Genomic DNA, 21480 nt, shown 5'->3' on the forward strand with positions numbered 1-21480 from the left:
GCTGCAGTGAGCATTGCAGTGCATGTGTCTTTTTGAATTATGGTTTTCTCTGGGTATATGCCCAGTAGTGGGATTGCTGGGTCATATGGTAATTCTATGTTTAGTTTTTTAAGGATCTCCCTACTGTTCTCCATAGTGGCTGTATCAATTTACATTCCAGTCAAGAGTGTAAGAGGGTTCCCTTTTCTCCACACCCTCTCCAGCACTTATTGTTTGTAGATTTTCTGATGATGCCCATTCTGACTGGTGTGAGGTGATACCTCATTGTAGTTTTGATTTGCATTTCTCTAATAATTAGTGATGTTGAGCATTCCTCTTGGCCATCTGTATGTCTTCTTTGGAGAAATGTCTATTTAGGTCTTCTGCCCATTTTTTGATTGGGTTGTTTGTTTTTTGATATTGAACTGCATGAGCTGTCTGTATATTTTGGAGATTAATCCTTTGTCCATAGATTGGTTTGCAACTATTTTCTCCCATTCTGAGGGTTGTCTTTTCATATTGTTCATGGTTTCCTTTGCTGTGCAAAAGCTTTTAAGTTTCATTAGGTCCCATTTGTTTATTTCTGTTTTTATTTCCATTACTGTAGGAGGTGGGTCAGAAAAGGTCTTGCTGTGATTTATGTCAAAGAGTGTTCTTCCTATGTTTTCCTCTAAAGAGTTTTATAGTGTCCGGGTCTTACATTTAGGTCTTTAAATGGATCGTGTTTTTAAATCCATTCTGCAAATCTCTCCCTTTTAATTGAGAGTTTAATCTATTTGCCTTTAAAGTGATTGATGATAATATATTAGTTTTCCAGGGCTGCCTTAATTAAGTACTACAGACTAGGTGGTTTAGCCAACAGAAATGTATTTTCTCACAGTTCTAGAGGCTGTAAGTCTGAGGTCAAGGTGTTGGGAAAGTTGATGTATTTTTTCTGAGGCTTCTCCCATTGGCTTGTAGATGGCCATTTTTCTCCCTGGGTCTTCACCTGGCCTTCCCTCTATATATGTCTGTGTCCTAATCTCTTCTTACTAGGACACCAGTCATACTGGATTAGGGCATACTCTGATCATCTCATTTTAGCTTAATTACCACTTTAAAAACCATATCTCCAAATAAGGTCACATTCTCAGGTACTGGTGGTTGTGACACTTGAATATATGAATTTTGGGAGAACATAATTCAGTCTGTAACAGATAAGGGAGGACTTTTGCCATTTTGTCTTTTGTCATTTCTGATAATGGAGCTGGAAAACAACTCCATTACTTCCCTATTTTATATTTAATTGATTTTTGTAGTGCACCACGTGCCTTTTCATTTCTTTTGTATATATTTTTAGCTATTTTCTTAGTTGTTACCCTTGGGATTATAATTAATATCTTAAACTTGTAACATACTAGTTTGAATTAATAATACCACTTTAACTTCAGTAATATACAGATTCTGCTCCTGTGCATCTACATGCCTCCCCATATATGTTTTATCACAAATTACATCTTATATATTGTGTGTCCATTAACATAGATTTATAATTATCATTTTATACATTTGTCTTTTAGATCATATAGGAAGAAAATAGAAGTTCCAAAACAAAAAAAGAACAATTTTGGCTTTTATATTTATTTATGCAGTTACTTTTACTAGTGTTCTTTACTTTATCATGTTGCTTGAGTTATTGTACAGTGTTCTTTCATTTCAGCCTGAAGGACTCTTTTCAGCATTTCTTACAGGCAATTCTAATAGCAGTGAACTCCCTCAGTGCTTACCTGGGAATGTCTTAATTTCTCCTTTTTTTGAAAGGATAGTTTTGCCAAGTATAGAAATCTTGGATGACAGGTATTTTTTTTCTTTTTAGCACTTTAAATATGTCATCCCACTGCTTCTGAACCTTATGGTTGCTGATATGAAATTAGCTGTTAATCCTATTGAGTATCTCTTTGTACATAACAAGTTGCTTCTCTGTTGCGGCTTTCAAGAGTTTTCTTCTTGTTTTTGGCTTTCAGAGGTTTGAATATAGCTTCTCTCAGTATGGATCTCTTTCAGTTTATCCTACTTGGAGTTCACTGAGCTTCTCAGTTTATCTTTTCCTGTGTGTGGACTCAAAATAATACCTGACGTACCTTGATTTCAGCCTGAAGAACTTCCCATAATATTTCTTATATGGTAGGCCTGCAGGGAATGGATCATCTCAGTTTTTATCTAAGAGTATCTTCATTTCATCTTTACTTTTTATTTGTAATATTTTAATTAATAGCCTATTTTTTTTAACAATTTTAGGTTTACAGAAAAAAATTGAGAAAAAAAGAGTTCCCATATATCTCCCTCAGTCAACCCCCAATTTTCCCTATTATTAACATCTTGCTCTATCGAAGTACAATTGTTAAAACTGATGAGCCAATATTGACACATTATTATTAACTGAAGTCCTTAGTTTACATTAGAGTTCACTCTTTATGTTGTACATTCTATGGGTTTTGGCAAATGTATAATGACATGTATCCATCATGTATACCAATCTATCATCATATATACCAATATACTTTGTATCCTGCAACCTTTCTATAATTGCTTATTAATTCAAGGAGCTCTTTTGATTTTTCAGGATTTTCTACATAGACAATCATGTCATCTATGAAGTAAGATAATTTTGTTTCTTTTTTCTTGGTATATACACCTCTTATTTTCTTTTTCTTGTCTTATTGCATTATCTAGGACTTTCAGAATGATGTTGAAAAGTAATGGTGAGAGGGAATATCCTTGCCTTGTTCCTGATCTTAGTGGGAAACTGAGTTTCTCACCATCAAGTATGATGTTAACTGTAGGTTTTTTGTAAGATGTTCTTTATCAACTTGAAGAAGTTCCCCCATCCTAGTTTGCCGAGAGTTTTTATCATGAATGAGAGTTGGATTTTGTCAGATGTTTTTTCTGCATCTATTAATATGATTATGTGATTTTTCTTTTTTAGCCTGTTGATGTGATGGCTTACATATTAATTGATTTTTGAATGATGAACCAGATTTGCATACCTGAGATAAACCCTACTTATTGTAGTATATACATTGTTGTATTTCTTTGCTAATGTTTTATACAAGTTTTTGCATCTATGTTCACAAAAAATATTGATCTGCAGTTTTCTTTTCATATAATACCTATGTCTGGTTCTGGTATTAGGGTAATACTGGCCTCATAGAATGAATTAGGAAATACTCCCTCTGCTTCTATTTTCTGGACTAGATTGTAGAGAACTGGTATAATATCTTCCTTAAATGTTTGAACCCATCTGGTCATGGTACTTTCTACTTGGGGAGGTTATTAATTATTGACTCAATTTCTTTAATAGATATAGGCCTATCCAGATTGTCTATTTCTCCTTGTGTGGGTTTTAGTAGACTGTGTCTTTCACATAATCAGTCCTTTTCATCTAGCTTATCAAATTCATGGGCATAGAGTTGTTAATAATATTCCTGTATTATCCTTTTAATGTCCATAGCATCAGTAGTGATAACCCCTATTTCATTTCTGAAACTTTGTAACATTTTTGTCTCCTCTCTTTTTTTCTTAATTAACCTGACTAGAGGTGTATTAATTTTACTGAACTTTTCAAAGAACCAGTTATTTATTTTGTTGATTTTCTCTATTGAAGTCCCATTATCAGTTTCATTGATTTCTACTCTAATTTTTATTATTTCTTTTCTTCTTACTTTTGATTTAATTTGCTCATTTTTTACCTAAAGTGCAAGCATATATGATTGATTTAAGGTATTTCTTCTTTCCTACTATATGCATTCAATGCTACTGCTTTAACTGTATCCCACAAATTTTGATAAGTTTTGCTTTCATTTACATTTAGTTCAAAATATTTTTAAATTTCTCTTGAGATTTCTTCTTGAGTCATGTGTTATAGAAGTGTGCTGTTTAATCTCCAAGTGTTTTGGGGATTTTCCAGCTATCTTTCTGTTGTTGATTTCTGGTTTAATTCCATTGTGGTCTGAGAGCATACATTGTATGATTTCTGTTCTTTGAAATTTGTTAAGATGTGTTTTATGACCCAGAATGTGGTCTGTCTTGGTATATGTTCCACGTCAACTTGGGGATAATCTGTCATTTGCTGTTGTAAGATGAAGTCGTCTGTAGATGTCAGTTATATCCAGTAGATCAATGGTGCTGTTGATGAGTTCACCTGTGTCTTTACCAACTTTCTGCCTACTTGATCTATTTCTGATAGAGGGCTGTTGAGGTTGCCAACTATATAGTCAACTCCTCTACTTCTCCTTGAAGTTCTGTCAGTTTTTGCCTCACATAGTTTGATGCTCTTTTGTTAGGCATATACACATTAAGAATTGTTATGTCTTGGAAAATTGACCCTTTATCATTATGTAATACCTCTCTTTATGTCTGATAATTTTCCTTACTCTGAAGTCTGCTTTGTCTAAAATTACTAAAGTGGGGCTTCCCTGGTGGTGCAGTGGTTGAGAGTCCGCCTGCCGATGCAGGGGACACGGGTTCGTGCCCCGGTCTGGGAAGATCCCACATGCCGCAAAGCGGCTGGGCCCATGAGCCATGGCTGCTGAGCCTGCACTTCTGGAGCCTGTGCTCTGCAATGGGAGAAGCCACAACAGTGAGAGGCCTGTGTACTGCAAAAAAAAATAAAATAAAATAAAAATAAATAAAATTACTAAAGTGACTCTGGCTTTCCTTTGATTATTGTTACTATGGTATATCTCTCTCCATTCTTTTACTTTTAGTCTGTGTATGTCTTTATATTTAAAGTAGGTTTCTTGTAGACAGCACGTAGTTGTCTTATTTTTTGATCCATTCTGACAATCTGTTTTTTAATTGATGTATTTATACCTTTGATGTTTAAAGTAATTATTGATATAATTTTATTAATATTTACCATGTTTGTTACTGTTTTCTATTCATTACTCTTGTTCTTTATTCCTATTTTTATCTTACAGTCTTTTTCTGTCTTCTCTGGTTTTAATTAAGTATTTTTATATGACACCATTTTTTATCTTCCCTTAGTATATCAATAATCCTACTTTTTAATATTTTTAGTAGTTGCCCACTAAAGAGAGTTTGCAATATATATACATACACAACTAATCCAGGTCCACTTTCAAATAACACAATACCACTTCCCAGGTAGAATAATTACATTATTACAGAATATTTATAATTTCTACCCCCATCCCTTCCTTATAACATTGTTGCCATTCATATTACTTATCCATAAACCATAATCATGGAATACCTTACTTTTATTAACAAACTGTTACCTGTTAGATCAGTTGAGAATAGAAGAAATAAAAGATTTTATTTTGCCTTCATTTATTCCTTCTCTAACACTCTTCCTTTATATAGATCCAGGTTTCTTATCTGTAGCATTTTACTTCTTTCTAAAGAACTTATTTTAACATTTCTTGCAAGGTGGGTCTACGGGTGACAAATTCCCTCAATTTTTCATCTAAGAAAGTCTTTATTTCTCCTTCATCTTTGAAGGACAATTTTGCTGGGTACGGATGGAATTCCGGGTTGGTAGTACTTTTCTTTTAACATTTTAAATATTTCATTCCATTCTTTTCTTGGCTTGCATAGTTTCTAAGGAGATGTCTGATACAACTCTTATCCTTGCTCCTTTATATGTAAGGTATTTTCCCCCTCTGGCTTCTTTCAAGATTTTTCCTTGATCTTCTGCAGTTTGAATATGAGATAACTAAGTGTAGATTTGTGGGTATTTATCCAGTTTTGTATTCTCTGAGCTTTTTCAATCTATGAGTTTGATGCCTTTCATTAATTTGGGAGGATTCTGTTGTCATTATTGCTTTAAATATTTCCTCGGCTCCTTTCTCTCTTTACCTTCTGATATTTGTATTATGGGTCTATTGCCCCTTTTGTAATTGTCCCATAGTTCTTGGATATTCTGTTCTTTTTTCTTTTTTTTCTTTTAGTTTTGGAAGTTTCTACTGATATTTCTTCAATCTTCATTGATGGTTTCCTCAGCCATGTCCAGTCATTGATGAGCCCATCAAAGGCATTCTTCATTTCTGTTATGATATTTTGGCTTTCTACCATTTCCTTTTGATATTTTTCTTACAGTTTCCATTTCTCTGCTAACATTATCCATCTATTCTTTCATGTTGTCCACTTTTTTCATAAGAGCAAGTAGTATATTTATCATAGTTTATTTATATTCCCAGTCTGATCATTTCTACATCTCTGCCATTTCTGAGTCTGGTTCTGATGCTTGCTCTGCCTTTTCAAACTTTTTTTGTCTTTTAGTATGACTTCTAATTTTTGTTTGAAAACTACACGTGATGCACTAGTGAAAGGAACTGAGGTAAATAGGCCTTTAAAGTGAGATTTTATTTTCATTTGGCTGTGTTTACTGTTTGCTGTAGCTGTTGGAAATTGAAGGCTAAACGTTCCTTGGCGTCCTTGATTTTGTCTGGCCTATTTTCCTTGGATTTCCCTATAGACTTCTTAGATATCATCTGAGATGCACAGTTCTTTCAGTTGTATTCCTCATATTATAATACAGAAGCCTTATTGATGTAGTGGCAAGGTGCTGGGGGACTAGAAGTGTTCTATAGTATTGTGATTAGGCTTAAGGTTTTTATTTAGCCTGTGTTCCTGGGCTGTGCTCTACACAAGTGCTTCTCAATTTTGTTTTGTTTTGTTTTCCCCTTTACATGGGACAGGAAAGCTAGAGGGTTCTAGAATTGTGTATTTCCCTTCTCCAAGATTGGTTGGCCTCTGGTAATACCCCAGTAGGTTAGGCTCTGGTACAAGAGTTTCTCTTGAGAGCAGGCTTTGTTAAGAAGAACAGAATGTTCTGGGCATATTTAAACGTGACTCTTCTTCCCTTTCTCCTGCCAGAAGATGAGGGGATTTTTCTGAAATCACTGTGAGAACCTGATAGGGCTTCTGGTAATAAAAGTCATAAAAGTGTGGGAGTCTCTGCCAAGACTGGGTCCCTTTGGAATTTTGAACTCTCAAACTTGTCCCACTGAGCTTCCAACAGTTCATCAGTTTAAGTTCAGGTATTGCTATCCTAGTCCTAGTTCCCACAAAGTTTTCCTCTCCTGCATTTCTACTCTGGTAAATTGTACACAAGTTTTCCTGTTTCTCTAGATCCTCACCAACATTCATTATTTTCCATTTTATTGATAATAGCCACCCTAATGAGTGTGAAGTGATATCTCATTGTGGTTTTGATTTGTATTTCTCTAATGACTAGTGGTGTTGAGCATTTTTACGTTTGCTTATTGGCCCTTTGTATATTAGGTTAGGGTATTTGTATATTACTTTGCCCATTTTGTAACTAGCTTGTTTATTTATTGTTGAGTTGTGGGTGTTTTATATATATTCTCGTTATTAATTCCTTATCAGATATGTGATTTGCAAATATTTTCTGCCATCCTCTAGATTTTCTTCACACTCTATTGACAGTGTCATTTGATGCATAAAAGATGTTAATTTTGATGAAGTTCAGTTAAACTATTCTCCCCTTTTTGCCTGGGCTTTCATTGTCATATGTAAGAAATAACTGCAAAATCCAGTGTCATGAAGACTGTCTCCTATGTTTTCTTCTAAGACTTTTATGGTCGTCACTCCTGTGTTTAGTTCTTTGATCCATTTTGAGTTAATTTTTGCATATGGCATAAATTTAGGATCCAACTTAATTCTTTTGCATATGGATATCCAGTTTTCCTTGCAATATTTATTGAAAAGTCCTTTTTCCCCATTGAATGGTTGGTACTCTTGTCAAAAATCTGTCATGGAGCACTTCCGTGGTGGTGCAGTGGTTGGGAGTCCGCCTGCCAATGCAGGCGACCCGGGTTCGAGCCCTGGTCTGGGAGGATCCCACATGCCACGGAGCAACTAAGCCTGTGTGCCACAACTACTGAGCCTGTGCTCTAGAGCCCGTGAGCCACAACTACTGAGACCACGTGCTGCAACTACTGAAGCCTGTGTGCCTAGGGCCTGTGCTCTGCAACAAAAGAAGCCACAGCAATGAGAAGCCCACACACCGCAACAAAGAGTAGCCCCTGCTCTCCACAACTAGAGAAAGCCTGCGTGCAGCAACGAAGACCCAACCCAGCCCAAAATAAATAAAGTAAATTTTTTTTAAAAAAGAATATTTTATAAAACAAAATCTGTTGTGGATATTCGAGGGTTTATTTCTGGGCTCTCTGTTCTATTCCATTGGTCTATATGTCTTTATGCAAGTACCATATTCTTTTTGGTTATTGTTGCTTTTTAGTAAGTTTTGAAATCAGGAAATGTGAGTCCTTCATATTTGTTTCTCATTTTCAAGATTTTTTTGGCTAATAGGAGTCTCTTGGGATTCCGTATGAATTTTAAGATGGATTTTTCTATTTCTATAGAAAAAGTCACTGGGATTCTGATAAGGATTGCATTGAATCTGTGATCATTTTGGATGATATTGTCATCTTAACAATATTAAGTCTTCCAGTCCATGAACACAGGATTCTTTGCATTTATTTAGGTCTTTAATTTCTTGTAGCATCATTTTGTAACTTTATGTGTACAAGTCTTTTGCCTCCTTGCTTAAATTTATTAAGTATTTTATTCTTTTTGAAACTATTGGAAATGTAATTGTTTTCTTAATTTCTCTTTTGAATTGTTTGCTGTTCTTATATAGAAATGCAACTGAATTTTGCATGTTGATTTCATATCCTGAAATTTTCCTGAATTTGTTCATCAACTCTAACAGGATTTTTTGTGGATTCTTTAAGGTTTTCTGCACATAAGATAATGTCACCTGCAAAGAGAGATAATTCTTCCTTTTTATTTGGATGCCTTTTATTTCTTTTCTTGCTTAATTGCTCTGTCTAGAATTTCCAGTAATATGTTGAATAGAAGTGGCAAGCATGGGCATCATTGCCTTCCTTCTGTCTTAGAGGAAAAGCTTACAGTCTTTCACCATTTAGTATGATGTTAGTTGTGGATATTTTTTTAACCTAAAACCAGGGAGAGTGGGGTCTGCTAATATTCCCCATCTGTCAAATCAACCGAGAATATATCTGCCCTAGGAAGCTGGAAAGGTAAGAACTGCCACTCAGTTGTCAAACCAACTATAACAGCTCTCCCACGATATAGATGTGTGCCAGAAAGGGGGGCTGCACTCTTCACCAACTATGCTGCCTATTTTGCAGAAGTTGTAGGTAAGGAAATGGGTGCTGCCCTGCTGCCACCACCCATTTGATATAGGCATTCTATAACACAGAGCTGTGGAAAATGGGATCTGCCTATTTTCACCATCTGCCAAAACTACCCAGAAGAGCCGTTCCACTCTAAGTATCTGGGAGATATGGGAACTGCCTGACACTCAGCTCCCAAGCTTGCTTAAACAGTTCTTCCACAAGGCAGAGCTGTGGATATGAGTATAGTGCCTAGCTCTAATACCAAGGCTTCCCACTGTTTTTACTTATTTTCAATAGATTTTGTTGAATGAATACTTCTCAGTCTGTTGTAAACCCTTTGATCAATCTCTAGAACATTTGAATGATTGTACTTACTAATACTGACAAATTTAATAGTTGTCTCTCCAGGGAAGAGACTTTCATAAGGTCCTCACATTGGCATTCTGGATGGGTTCTTACTATCTTGATGGTATCTTTGACACACAAAACTTTTAATTTGATTAAGTCAAACTTACCTCTTAAAATTTTCTTGCTTGTGCCTTTTACATCATATCTAAGAGGGCTTTGCCTAACTCAAGATTACAGATGTGTACTCCTGTGCTTTCTTCTAGTTGTTTTAAAGTTTAATTTCCTATGATTCAGTCTTTGATCCGTTTTGAGTTAGTTTTTGTGTATGGTGTGAGATAGGGGTCCAAATTTATCATTTTTCTTTTGGATATCCAATGTTCCCATCACCATATGTTGTAAATGCTATTACATGAGTCTTATAATTCATGAATACATATGGGATATTTTCCATTTATTTACCTCTTCTTTAATTTATTTTAGCAATGACCAGGGATCAAGCCCGGACCCCCGGCAGTGGAAGCAGAGTCCTAACCACTGGACCACCAAGGAATTCTCTTTAGCAGTGTTTTTTAGTTTTCAGTTTACACATCTCATACTTCTCTTGCTAAAGTTATTCCTAAATATTTTATTCTTAAATCTGTGTGAATAGGAATAAATTAGGAGGATGGGATTAACATATAAAAAGAAAAAATCTATTGTGAATGGAATTGATCTTTTACTTTCATTTTCAGATTGTTCCTTGCTTGTACATAGAAATAAAATTTATTTTTATATGTTGAACCTTGTATTACTTTTCTATCTAGCATAACAAATTTCCACAAACTTAATGGCTTAAAACAACACCCTTTTATTTCACAGTCAGAAGTCTCGGTACAGTGTGGCTGGCTCAATTGTGTTCTCTTATTAGGATCTCACAAGGCCAAAATCAAGGTGCTGGGAGGGCTGCATTCCTTTCTGGAGATTCTGGGAAATAATTTACTCCCAAGCTCATTCAGGTTTTGGCAGAAATCATTTCTTCCTTAGACTTTCTATGTGACCTTTCCATCTTAAAGCCAACAATGGTGGTTTGAGTACTTCTTGTGTTTCAAACCCTTCTGACTATTCTTCCATCAGCCAGAAAAAATTCTCTGCTTTTAAGGGCTTATGAGATTACACTGGGTCTGCCAAAATAATCTAAAATAATCTCCCTATTTTAAAGCCAAATGACTAGTAACTTTAATTATATCAGCAATGTCCCTTTTGCAATGTAATGTAACATTCACAGGTGTAATTCCAGGAGGTGAAGATCATGGAGGCCAGAATTCTACCTACCACAATCTTGTTTCTTGCAAATTTGCTGAACTTATTTATTAGTTCTAGTAGTGCTTTAGAGTTTTCTCTATATAAGATCATGTTGTCTGCAAATGGAGATGGTTTCACTTTTCCTTTTCCAATTTGGATGCCTTTTATTTATTATTTTGTCTAATTGCCCTAGCTATAACATCTAGGACAATGTTGAATAAAAGTAGTGGGAGGAGACATCCTTGTCTTGTTCCTAATCTTAGGAAGAAAATATTTAGTCTCTCTCCATTTAGTGTGATGTTAGCTGAAGGTTTTTCATAGATGCCCTTTATTAGGTTGTGGAAGTTCCCTTTTATTCCTAGTTTTTTTTTAGGATTTTTATCATGAATGAGTACTGTATTTTGTCCATTGCCTTTTCTAAATTTATGAAGATGATCATGTGGGTTTTGTTCTTTATTCTATTAATATAATGTATTACATCATTTTGTTTTTGTGTTCCTAGGATAAATTCCACTTGGTCATGATATAATAATTGCTAGTGTTTTGTTGAGAATTTTGCATTTATATTCATAGTATTATTTCTTCTTTAACTGTTTGGTAGAATTCATCATTGAAGCCGTCCGGGCCTGGGGTTTTCTTTGTGGAAAGATTTATAACTACTCATTCAATTTCCTTATTTGTTACCCATCTGATTTTGTTTAGAGAGATTGTATCAAGTACAGTGGCCCAGTAGTATACTTTAACTGGCATTGTTGCTGATCTGGCCCACTGTAGATGAGCTGAATACAATTGTCATTGTTAACTTACGTGGTTGAACAGTTGGAATAGTTTCTTATGTTGGTGCTTTGGAAATCATGTCAGATATAGTCTGTTTGTAAATCATTTAATTTTAACGAGTAGTTTTAAAATTTAACAATGCCTACTAACCTTTTTTATCAGAAAACTTATAAACCCTTTCTTAAAAATCAAAAATGCCTAACAATCCTTAATTTTAATGTTTTTGAAGATTTTGCAAACTTTTCTTATTCCTTGCAAAATATATGCACTCCAGATGGAGAAACTTGTCCTCTGTCCTCCTGTTTACTACAGTGCTGCTTCTGTTGTTTATATTTTTTCCTCTAAATACAAGTTTTCCTACTGGCTGTTTTTATATTTCTTTTCAGTGGAAATTCTGATATATGTTGGCTTGTTTTATTCAACCTGTAGACGTTGACTGACTGCTATTTGCCAGGTGTTGTGCTAAGAGCTCTGATAGGAAAATTTTCTATGAGTAATCAGATTAGCTTGGCATATTACATGTATATTAAAAAAGTAACCCTGTGAAAATGTATATGAAAATCTAGATTTAGGTTCATAAATGGACTACTAGGAGTACTGGTAATGTTTTTTTTGTTTTGTTTTTTGGGGTTTTTTTGTGGTACGCGGGCCTCTCACCGTCGCGGCCTCTCACGTTGCAGAGCCCAGGCTCCGGACACACAGGCTCAGCGGCCATGGCTCACAGGCCTAGCCACTCTGCGGCATGTGGGATCCTCCCAGACCAGGGTACAAACCCGTGTCCCCTGATCGGCAGGCGGACTCTCAACCACTGCGCCACCAGGGAAGCCCCTGGTAATGTTTTTATAATAGTCCAGTGAATGGACTCACAACACAGAGTAATTTATACATATTTCATTTTGAAAAGAAAAAGAGGAGAGAATAATGGGATCTTACAAGTAAGCAGAAGAATATAGATACACATAGTTTACAAAGCTCTTCAATTCATCTTGTAACAAAGTCTTGATTCTTTCTCTTAGACCAGAAGATCAATTCAGAAGTTGTTAGAGTGGGAAAATAACAGATTATATCACAAGGTAAGAAAGTTTAAGCAAGTAAGTGTCCCATTCATACTTCCATTAATAAATTGAAAAAATGGGAATTTTTCAGGCCACAAATGCATGGATTAGAAAACTAATACTCAATTTTTAATATATACCCTTTACAAAGTATTTTTAAATGCAATGTTTTGTATCTTATTCCTGGATTATTGTTCGGCGATTTATTCAAATGTGTAGGTAATAATTAGTGTAAATTGCTATCAAAATTCTTAACAAACTTTACTTTCTTAGCTTGCTTTGCACTGGAAGTTGACTAAAAGGAAATGTGAAACTAGCAATATGATGGAGTATGTAAGTATGCAGTTACCTTTAATTACATTTTTTGGATTCCATCCTGAATGTTACGTTGTACTATATTTATCATTTGTCAAATCTTCTTTCTACCTTTTTTCTCCTCAGCTTGAACTTTTGTCATTTGGAACATAGAGGTTTCCTTTCACCTTTTTTAGATTTGTAGCCAACATAAAATATCTTGAAAGCTGACAATTATTTAGATCTTAGAAAAATCTTAGCTAGTATGCTCAGATGAAAACACGGCATAACCTTAATCTTCTTTTTAACATACATGCAAACCATCGCATATGGTGATGGGCGCAGCTGCTGCTGAACAAAATATTTCTAAATGTAATCTTGTCAAAACTTACATAAAATAGGAATTGACTTCTGAATTCTGGATTCCTTTCCCTGGCTTTTTTTCTTAGCTGATATTTAACTTTCAGTGAAGAAACTATAGATCCTAATTTTTTTTTTTTTTTACTAAAAGCTATGCAATCTTAGTCATAAAGCATAAATCCACATATAACCAAAGTGACAAATTCAGCATCATTAACATTCAAAAGAATATGAAATTCCTCCAAGCTTTAAATACATGTAGTATTTACATGTACAAGCTTTTATATACATATAGTATATATTTAATAATAAACATTCCATTTCTATTTCATAAATAAGGATTATGTATCTTTCTCTACTTTGAATAGTTTTGGGGAAAATGTGCAAATGACCACAAATCTAAAGTTCTCTATAGGTAAAATCTTATATAAACTATTGTAAGTTTATATAAATTTATAAACATCTTAAGTTTTTATTATTATATTTCCAAACCTGTTTTAAATTAAAATGTTTTAATTCACTTGAACACTTTATTATTTTTTACAAAAAACTTCTAAAAGATAGTAATACTCAACCGATATTAGTTGCTTTAATTGAAAAAACAGAGGGACGTAATATATATAAAGGTATTTCTTCTAATCCATGTAACAAAATTTTAATCCCTTCGACTTTGCTAAAAAAGAAAGGGGGGGATTGAGGGAAGATGGGAAAGACATTAAAATGTAATAGGGTTTGCTTTTCTGCACCTAAACAGTTACTGTAAATCAGATGATAAAAGCTATTAGCTACAGTAAGTAATTATGTTTTCCAGTTTAATTGCCAGTCTAATGATAATTTGTGGTAAGTTCCTTTTATAACTGTTTTCTATATTTCACTTGCTTTATAGTACAGGATCAAAATATAGGCCTGTAAAAAATGATTATAGGCTCTCTGGGTTATATATAATTTATAGTAAATGAAAATTATTTTGTCAATATATTCTTGTTTATTTTTATTTTACAGGTAATACTAATAGAATTCTTACCAAAATATCCCATATTCCGACCTGACTGAGGGATTTTATTCAGTCACTTCTGTATTACCTGTCATTTCCTACCCTTAGTGCCTTGTAGATGATTTTGGAATGAAGATGGTCTCCTTTGCTGTGTTCAACTTATTCTTTATAATGGTAGAATATTCTCCTCACACTTTCATTTGTGTTGGTTTATGAAGAAATTTTGCACATCTTTTTTGTTAAATGAGGCTTGTGTTTTGCACTGTCAATTTTTAAATAAATATACACACACACATACATATATGTATATATATATATATATATATATAGCCACTAAAAATAAACATCAGTGCTGGTGTTCAAAAAACAAAAACATGTTCTGAGCATGCTGCCTTATAATTTTCATACTCACTGTTTCTAAATATGCATCATTTTTCTAGGCTACTTAATGCTCTGTAATCCCTTACTGGACATACATAAATAAGCTTTTGGTAGCTTCTAGAAATGGTTTTACTCTTACCTGCTTTTAAAGGACATGTAATTAATAGCACTGGTTTTGTCCTGCACTTTGCTAAATTATCACTTATGTTAGTGGATAAAATATTTAAACTCCTTAAGACTTGTAAATATTGTCTCTTTGCGTAATGTAAAATGTGATATGCCATGGTTTACAGAATGTAATGTAACTCTTAATGTATTGCCAACGATTCTGCGTAGATTTTAATATGAATGAAGTTTGCAAGCATCCTTTTGAATGTAGAGACTGTTAACATGCTGTTTTATGGCAAAGCCATAATAAGTATGTTAAAAATTTCAGGTGTGGGCAGGGTTGCCCTTTGTAATGAGTGGATTAAAATTGAAATCATTGTCTGAGATCTGCATTGCACGTGAAACCAAGAACCTTATTTTTTCCATTTAATTCAGTAAATCCCATTTTGTCCTCTACTCCCACCCCCAAAAGAATTCATTTGACATCTGACACATTTCATAGCCTCAGTCTCCTCATTTATTTCCCTTTATGTATCCTTTCCTTCATTTGGAAATACACACAATTATGACGTTTAAGGAATGTTTCAAGATTTCAGACGTCTTAGGAGGTGTCTAGACCCGCCCCCCATGAAAGCCACTGCTAACCCCTTTCTGGAGTTATGATAATCTACTTTGAGAAAGAGAGAGAGCTAATTGAAAAGCTGTACCTAAAGTGGCTGATTCATAATTGATTAAATACTCTTAATCCTCTTTTTGAGGATCCTTTGTAAACATTTGGATATTATTAATGAGAAAAGATAAGTATTTAGACAAAAGTATTTTAGTTTATAAATTAGCCACACGTTGCCTTTTCATTGGTATGTGCATATTTCTCTATTTCTCTTCACATTATTATGAGAGTACCACCCTCTAATTCTTCTAGATTTGAATTTTTAACATAATGAAAGCTTTACATTGCATTAATTCAACTCCAAATTTGTGCCTGTATATAGGCATTATTTGTAATTCTTAGTGCTAAAAATAAAGTATCTGGGACTGAATATTTTATTTATCATCTTAGTCTTAATTGCTTTTAGTTAACTTTTTAAGGCAAACATTCATCCCAGTAAAGAGAACAATCATTTCTTCATACAAGGTCAAGCCTTTTAAAGCCACTTTAAAAATTTGTGCCTAATTTGAAATCCACAGTCCTAGACCAGTAAAAGAAGAGGGGGAAAAAAAGATACTATTTGATATGTGACTGTAATTTTTTGTGCAAACACTTTTCCACCTCCCTCTGTAGGACCCCATTATTACCCCCATACCCAGAATCTCTAACTTTTAATATATTGTGTGTGCCTGCAAAAATCATTTGTCTGCTGCAAAACTGAAGGTGTATTTTTATAGACAAAGTGGAAACCTCTGAAAATGCATACCAAATGTCTTGTTTTCTAGATAAGGTCAGGGAAAAATTGTATCTATGGTTTATGTTCCAGCTAGTATCATCAGGTTTATGCTTCAAACTGTGACAGTTTAATACCAAAATTGATTTCTAGCATAGTACAGAATTTCTAATTATCACTGATAGAATAATTACTTTTAAGTGTCAACCCTTATAATCTCATTTTTTCCTGTAAACTTAGAATTTGGCCATATGATGGTCATAGTAACTTTTTCTGCCATGTATAAATCACACTTGTTTTGCTCAAAGAATAGCAGGAAGTAGTGAATTGTTTCCATAAAACAAATAATGAGACAGAAATAGAGTACATCTGGAGGTGACAGAGTATATAATTCAATTTACAGTAGTATTTATCATAAAAAGCATTTACCAGCATGTGTAAACTTAATTTTAGAACCTCCTGTAGGGTACTTCCCTGGCTGTCCAGTGGTTAAGAGTTCGCCTTTCAATACAGGGGGTGTGGGTTCGATCCCTGGTTGCAGGTCTAAGATCCCACATGCCTCGCAGCCAAAAAACTAAAACATAAAACAGAAGCAATATTGTAACAAATTCAATAAAGATTTTAAAAAATAGTCCACATCAAAAAAAATCTTTAAAAAAAATAAAACCTACTCTAATAGCTCTTAAATTTATTATCTTACTGTTCATTATGCTGGTCAACTCATTTTCTTGAACTACTCAGAAAATACGCAATTTTCTTTTTTTCTTTCTTCTATGACTGCTTTTTCAAACTCTTTTCCTTTGGAGGGGACTGATTAGCAGTTGAGTATTTTGGAGTCCTTTAAGGGATTTGTTTTCGTTTCAGTGGTATTGGCAGCAGTGAATGCTAAAATGACAGAGTACACAGTGGACATTAACTTCTCCCCCATTGACCTTTTTTTCTTACATCCTCAGGATACAACATGTCAAGTTAATAAAGTATTTTTGTGACAGTTGTTTTTAGATTGAAGAAACTAATTTTGAATTTCTTTGTTGCATAATATTTCTTTATGAAACCTGCGTAGATGTTTCCAGAGAAAATAACATGTACCTTACAAAGCTTTGAGGTTACAAGTTAAAACTGTTCCTTCTCTGACTTTCCATTATGCATCTCCACCTCCGTAAATTGTGTATAAAATGAAATAAGCTTTCACATTTTTCAGCTACTTTTTGTTCCCTTCTACCTGCTATGTTAATTTAGGAAAGAGACCATTGTAGTTAAATGTTAGAAGTAGATGGAGAAGTGCCTTGTCTTCTTTGAATAAAGATAACATTTTATGCTGAAGGAAGCAGAATGAATGAATTGGTAAATCATTATATTTAAAGCCATCCTTTTCAGCTAAGTGTTAAGAATATTTTGGTAGTACATTATATTTCTTCTATTTATTATTTAAAACTTGTTTCGTTCGTTTCCCCCAATCATGAGGTATATTAGTGAGAAAATATTACAGAACAGGACTGTCAGTCACTTACATAACTAGTATAATTCTAATGCTAGTAAACACGTAATTTAACATGGTTCTGGAAAAACAATGGTCTTTGAAGCTCTACCAAAACCTGCTTAAGTATTTAACACACATGCAATTCATATTATTATGACCTGTAAACACTAATGTCTGATCAGCTAATCAAACTGTGTTACTGTTTAGCACTCTACCATCTTAATGAATTTTTTTCTTGTTTTTTCATAATTTGAGTGAAATTCCATGACATTTGTAAGCCTTCAAACAAATAGGGATTTTTTTTAATGTAAGAGAGCTTTAAAAAAATCATTAGAATTTTATTTTGTTTACATATAAATTGCCACTTAAAAAATCAAACCCCACTACTTAAACATAAAGCCTCCAAATAGTATTTTATTAGAATTGACTATATTGACCTGAGGGGATATAGAAATTGTATACACCCATTTAATTGGAGCAATTTCACATAGTGGAAATACTTTCTGCTAATTTGATAAGATGCTCAAATTCATTGAAATTAGGTCCTCTTATACCTATAAAATTCTGCTTTAATCCATTTTGCAACAATTGTCAAATTGTTTGGGTTACTTTAAATGGTGAACTATTGGAAAATTTTCCACAAAAAAATGAATAGATTTTATTAATAATACCTGTTGATGTAATATGTGGACTGAATATAAGGAGATACATATATATGTATGTATACGTATACATCTCCATATCTTGCCCCCAGTTTCTCTTTCCTGATTCTGAGCCAGCCTTTTCATGTTTATGATGGCAGCCTGAGAATATGTTCCATTTTCTGTGGACTTTGTCACATTCATACTATATGAGGAAATGATTTAATGGGCTCCAGGCAAGTCACTTACATTACATGTCAGTCTCTTCATCTATAAAATCATGGGATTGAACCTAGAGCTGGACAGAAAATTAGAGGTCACCTGACATTCTGTGATTCTAGGAATCCTTAGGGAATGTTTACAGGATCTCAGAATGATTTTTCACAAATCTACTACCCTCGGTGGAAACTCTCAGTGCCCTGCACACAGTAAACTTTTGATTTGCCAACTGGCTCCTAGCTGATGTGTGTTCATATCACACAGACTCAACCTGATGCCTGATAGACCTCAGCCCCTCCATAGTGATATGAATGATTGCAGTTTCCCTAGGAACTGAGGAATGAGGTCTATGGGCTTTACCTACATGGAATCTGACTATATGCAGTTGGTACCTGGGCAAGAATTATGGCTGTGACAACAATGGAGATATGATAGGACCCACTTTGACATTAATGTGAAAAAGAGTTTCATATCCTATCCAATATCTGCTTCAGTGTCTTATTTAGTTCCATATCCTCAAAAACATCTGTTGGAACAAATTGGTAATATTAGATGGAAAGGAAAATAGTATAGAAGTCAAACCCAAGTCACTTCTGGTTTAATTCGTAGTTCTGCTGCTTAATTCCTCTGTACCTCATGTCCTCATTGTGGAAGTGGGGACAATAATCTGGACCTACCTCACAGGGGAATTGAGGATTTTTTCATATATTAATGTGCTTTTGAAATTGACTGAAGTGTATATTGTACATCATAATTTGGTAATTTCTAAATAGAGTCCTTTAAGTCTATGTTGTTATGTTTTCTTTCTCAGTCACACCTTACAGAATGAGTATTGCAGTTAGTCTATTCTTTTTGTAATTTTTGTTATTAATCCCTTATATGTTAACATGGGTAACTGTGTTATATTAATACTTGATTTAGGGAGGAAAAGCACGTGGATATAAACCAATGGTTCTCAACTTGGGGCAGATGAAAATAGCAGTGGGGTCGTTCTTGAACCTTTTTCAGTATTTCAAAAAGTTATACTAGAAACCATACATTTACCCAAAATATTCCTACTGCACAAGCCAACTAAGACATTGAATTACACACATTTGCTTATATTTCTTTGATTCTAACACTGGTTATCATACACTGATCAGAAACTGTGAATGGTGGTTATGCTTTTGATTAATTTTTTAAATGAGAAAGCCTATTGTTACATGCAATTTAATAAATAAAATACTTGAAAATATGGGGAAGGAATAATAAAGGGATCCTTACGGTAAAAATGTTGGGAGCTACTTTTATAAAGGAACTAAGATTATTTGACCTCTATGGGTTGCTTACCTAGTCCCTAAATAATGAAATGCTAGAGTGTGTGTGTGTGTTTTGGCTAGATTGGGCTATATAACTTCAGGTTAGAATTTGTCTTCATTTTTTTCTGTTTCAGGATGATGTAACTGAGCTAATTTATCTGGGTGTGTATGTGTAAATCATACATACACACACATATAGGATCGCAGATGTGGAAAGTGTTATAATGTCATGTTCTAGCATTGGAGTAAATATCAATATCTGAGTCTCAAAGTAGTTCTGTTTATAAAGTCAACATGATGAGTCAAGGCAATAATTTCTCAAATGTTCCTTTTATTCCTGCTTATTTTGTTTGCTTTGATCTTTGCTTAAGTTTTTAATTTTTCATTTCTATAGTAAGCAAATAGTGTAAAATTGATTTAATACCTGGACTTTGAAACAAGTTACAAATGTTTGAAATTATATAATCTACAAGCTAGTTTGCCATCCTTGGACTAGCCACGTACAAATATGAGTCTCAGCTACAAAAACAGGAAATCCTGGTAGCTAGAAGGTGGGCATTGATAGAAATATTTGTTTGAAAAGCCTAGGACTTCTACTTTTTGGCAGAGGATTCCTGTTGGGACAGTTTGACCAGAAAAGGATAAAAATGAATATGTCCATTTAAGCCGAGAACTTTCATGCATCTTGTATTGTTATATAGCCTGTGGAATGAATCATTTTTCTCCCTTGAGTTCGGGAGTGACTCCCCTGGAAGAACTCAACCTATATACAGCTGTGCCAAAATGAAGGATACCTGCCTCTCTGAAACTTTCACTGCTGCTTCTGTCGTTGTTCACTTGTCAGATATTAAATTTTATTATCTCAGGATGCAAAATTACAATAAAGTGCAAATCTGTATTAATGAATTGTGTGTTCTTTGGTGCATCTTCCTTTCTTCCTTCCATTTCCTGCTTTCATCATTATAAAGTAATTAAGGATTCCTTTTAAAATGTTTGTTTTGCATATTGCCCCTTCCCACATTTGCTAGTGTTATGTCTAACCCTGTAAGTAATTCATGCTATCTGTTGGCTTTGGGGGCCTTTGTTGTGCCCAGCGTTTGGCGTTTGGCTAAGTAGGAATTTGTTTCTAAACAACTTTGCATTCACCCTGCATGCCTACTTGTGAACTGTAAAAATAAAAGTACAGGGCTTCCCTGGTGGCGCAGTGGTTGAGAGTCCGCCTGCCGATGCAGGGAACACGGGTTCGTGACCCGGTCCGGGAAGATCCCACATGCCACGGAGCGGCTAGGCCCGTGGGCCATGGCCGCTGAGCCTGCGCGTCCGGAGCCTGTGCTCCGCAACGGGAGAGGCCACAACACAGACAGGCCCGCGTACCGCCAAAAAAAATAATAATAAAAGTACAAGTGGAGTTCCACCTTACCAAGCATAATGTTTTAGTGCAAGAAATGTTGAAACGTGAAGCTACTCGGGGCAAAAGTTTTGACTCTTGTTAGCAGACTATATAAGACACTCAAGTGTTAACATTCTACTTGAGTTATTATTACTCAAGGTGATTAACATGCAATAATATTAGATTTTTTAAAAACTTATCCCAAACTTTTGCAAATTTAGCAAAACAGCAAATGTAACATAATAAGAAAAACTGTATGATGTTTCCCAGTATCTTTGGTAATTGTACTGAATATTTCAAAAAGACTATAAATTTTAAAATGT

General features: G+C 34.4%; 1 protein-coding gene across 3 annotated transcripts in view; it reads left to right on the forward strand.

Moving 5' to 3' along the window:
* CHIC1 (cysteine rich hydrophobic domain 1) overlaps positions 1-20651 on the forward strand; it is a 41774-nt gene extending 21123 nt beyond the window's left edge. Inside the window, exons 4-6 of one of the 3 annotated variants that reach the window (XM_029239960.1) lie at positions 12572-12628; positions 12884-12943; positions 14267-14645. In XM_029239960.1, coding sequence (XP_029095793.1) covers positions 12572-12628; positions 12884-12943; positions 14267-14317 — 168 coding nt within the window. In that variant the 3' untranslated portion in view covers positions 14318-14645. Of the gene's footprint in view, positions 1-12571; positions 12629-12883; positions 12944-14266; positions 14646-19901 lie in introns of those variants that run through there. The other 2 variants (XM_029239961.1, XM_029239962.1) reach the window with 2 other exon arrangements.
* Positions 20652-21480: the final 829 nt, after the last annotated feature.

Source organism: Monodon monoceros, unplaced genomic scaffold (genome assembly GCF_005190385.1).
Source record: "Monodon monoceros isolate NGI ecotype Baffin Bay Population unplaced genomic scaffold, NGI_Narwhal_1 Super_Scaffold_22, whole genome shotgun sequence".
Taxonomy (NCBI): domain Eukaryota; kingdom Metazoa; phylum Chordata; class Mammalia; order Artiodactyla; family Monodontidae; genus Monodon; species Monodon monoceros.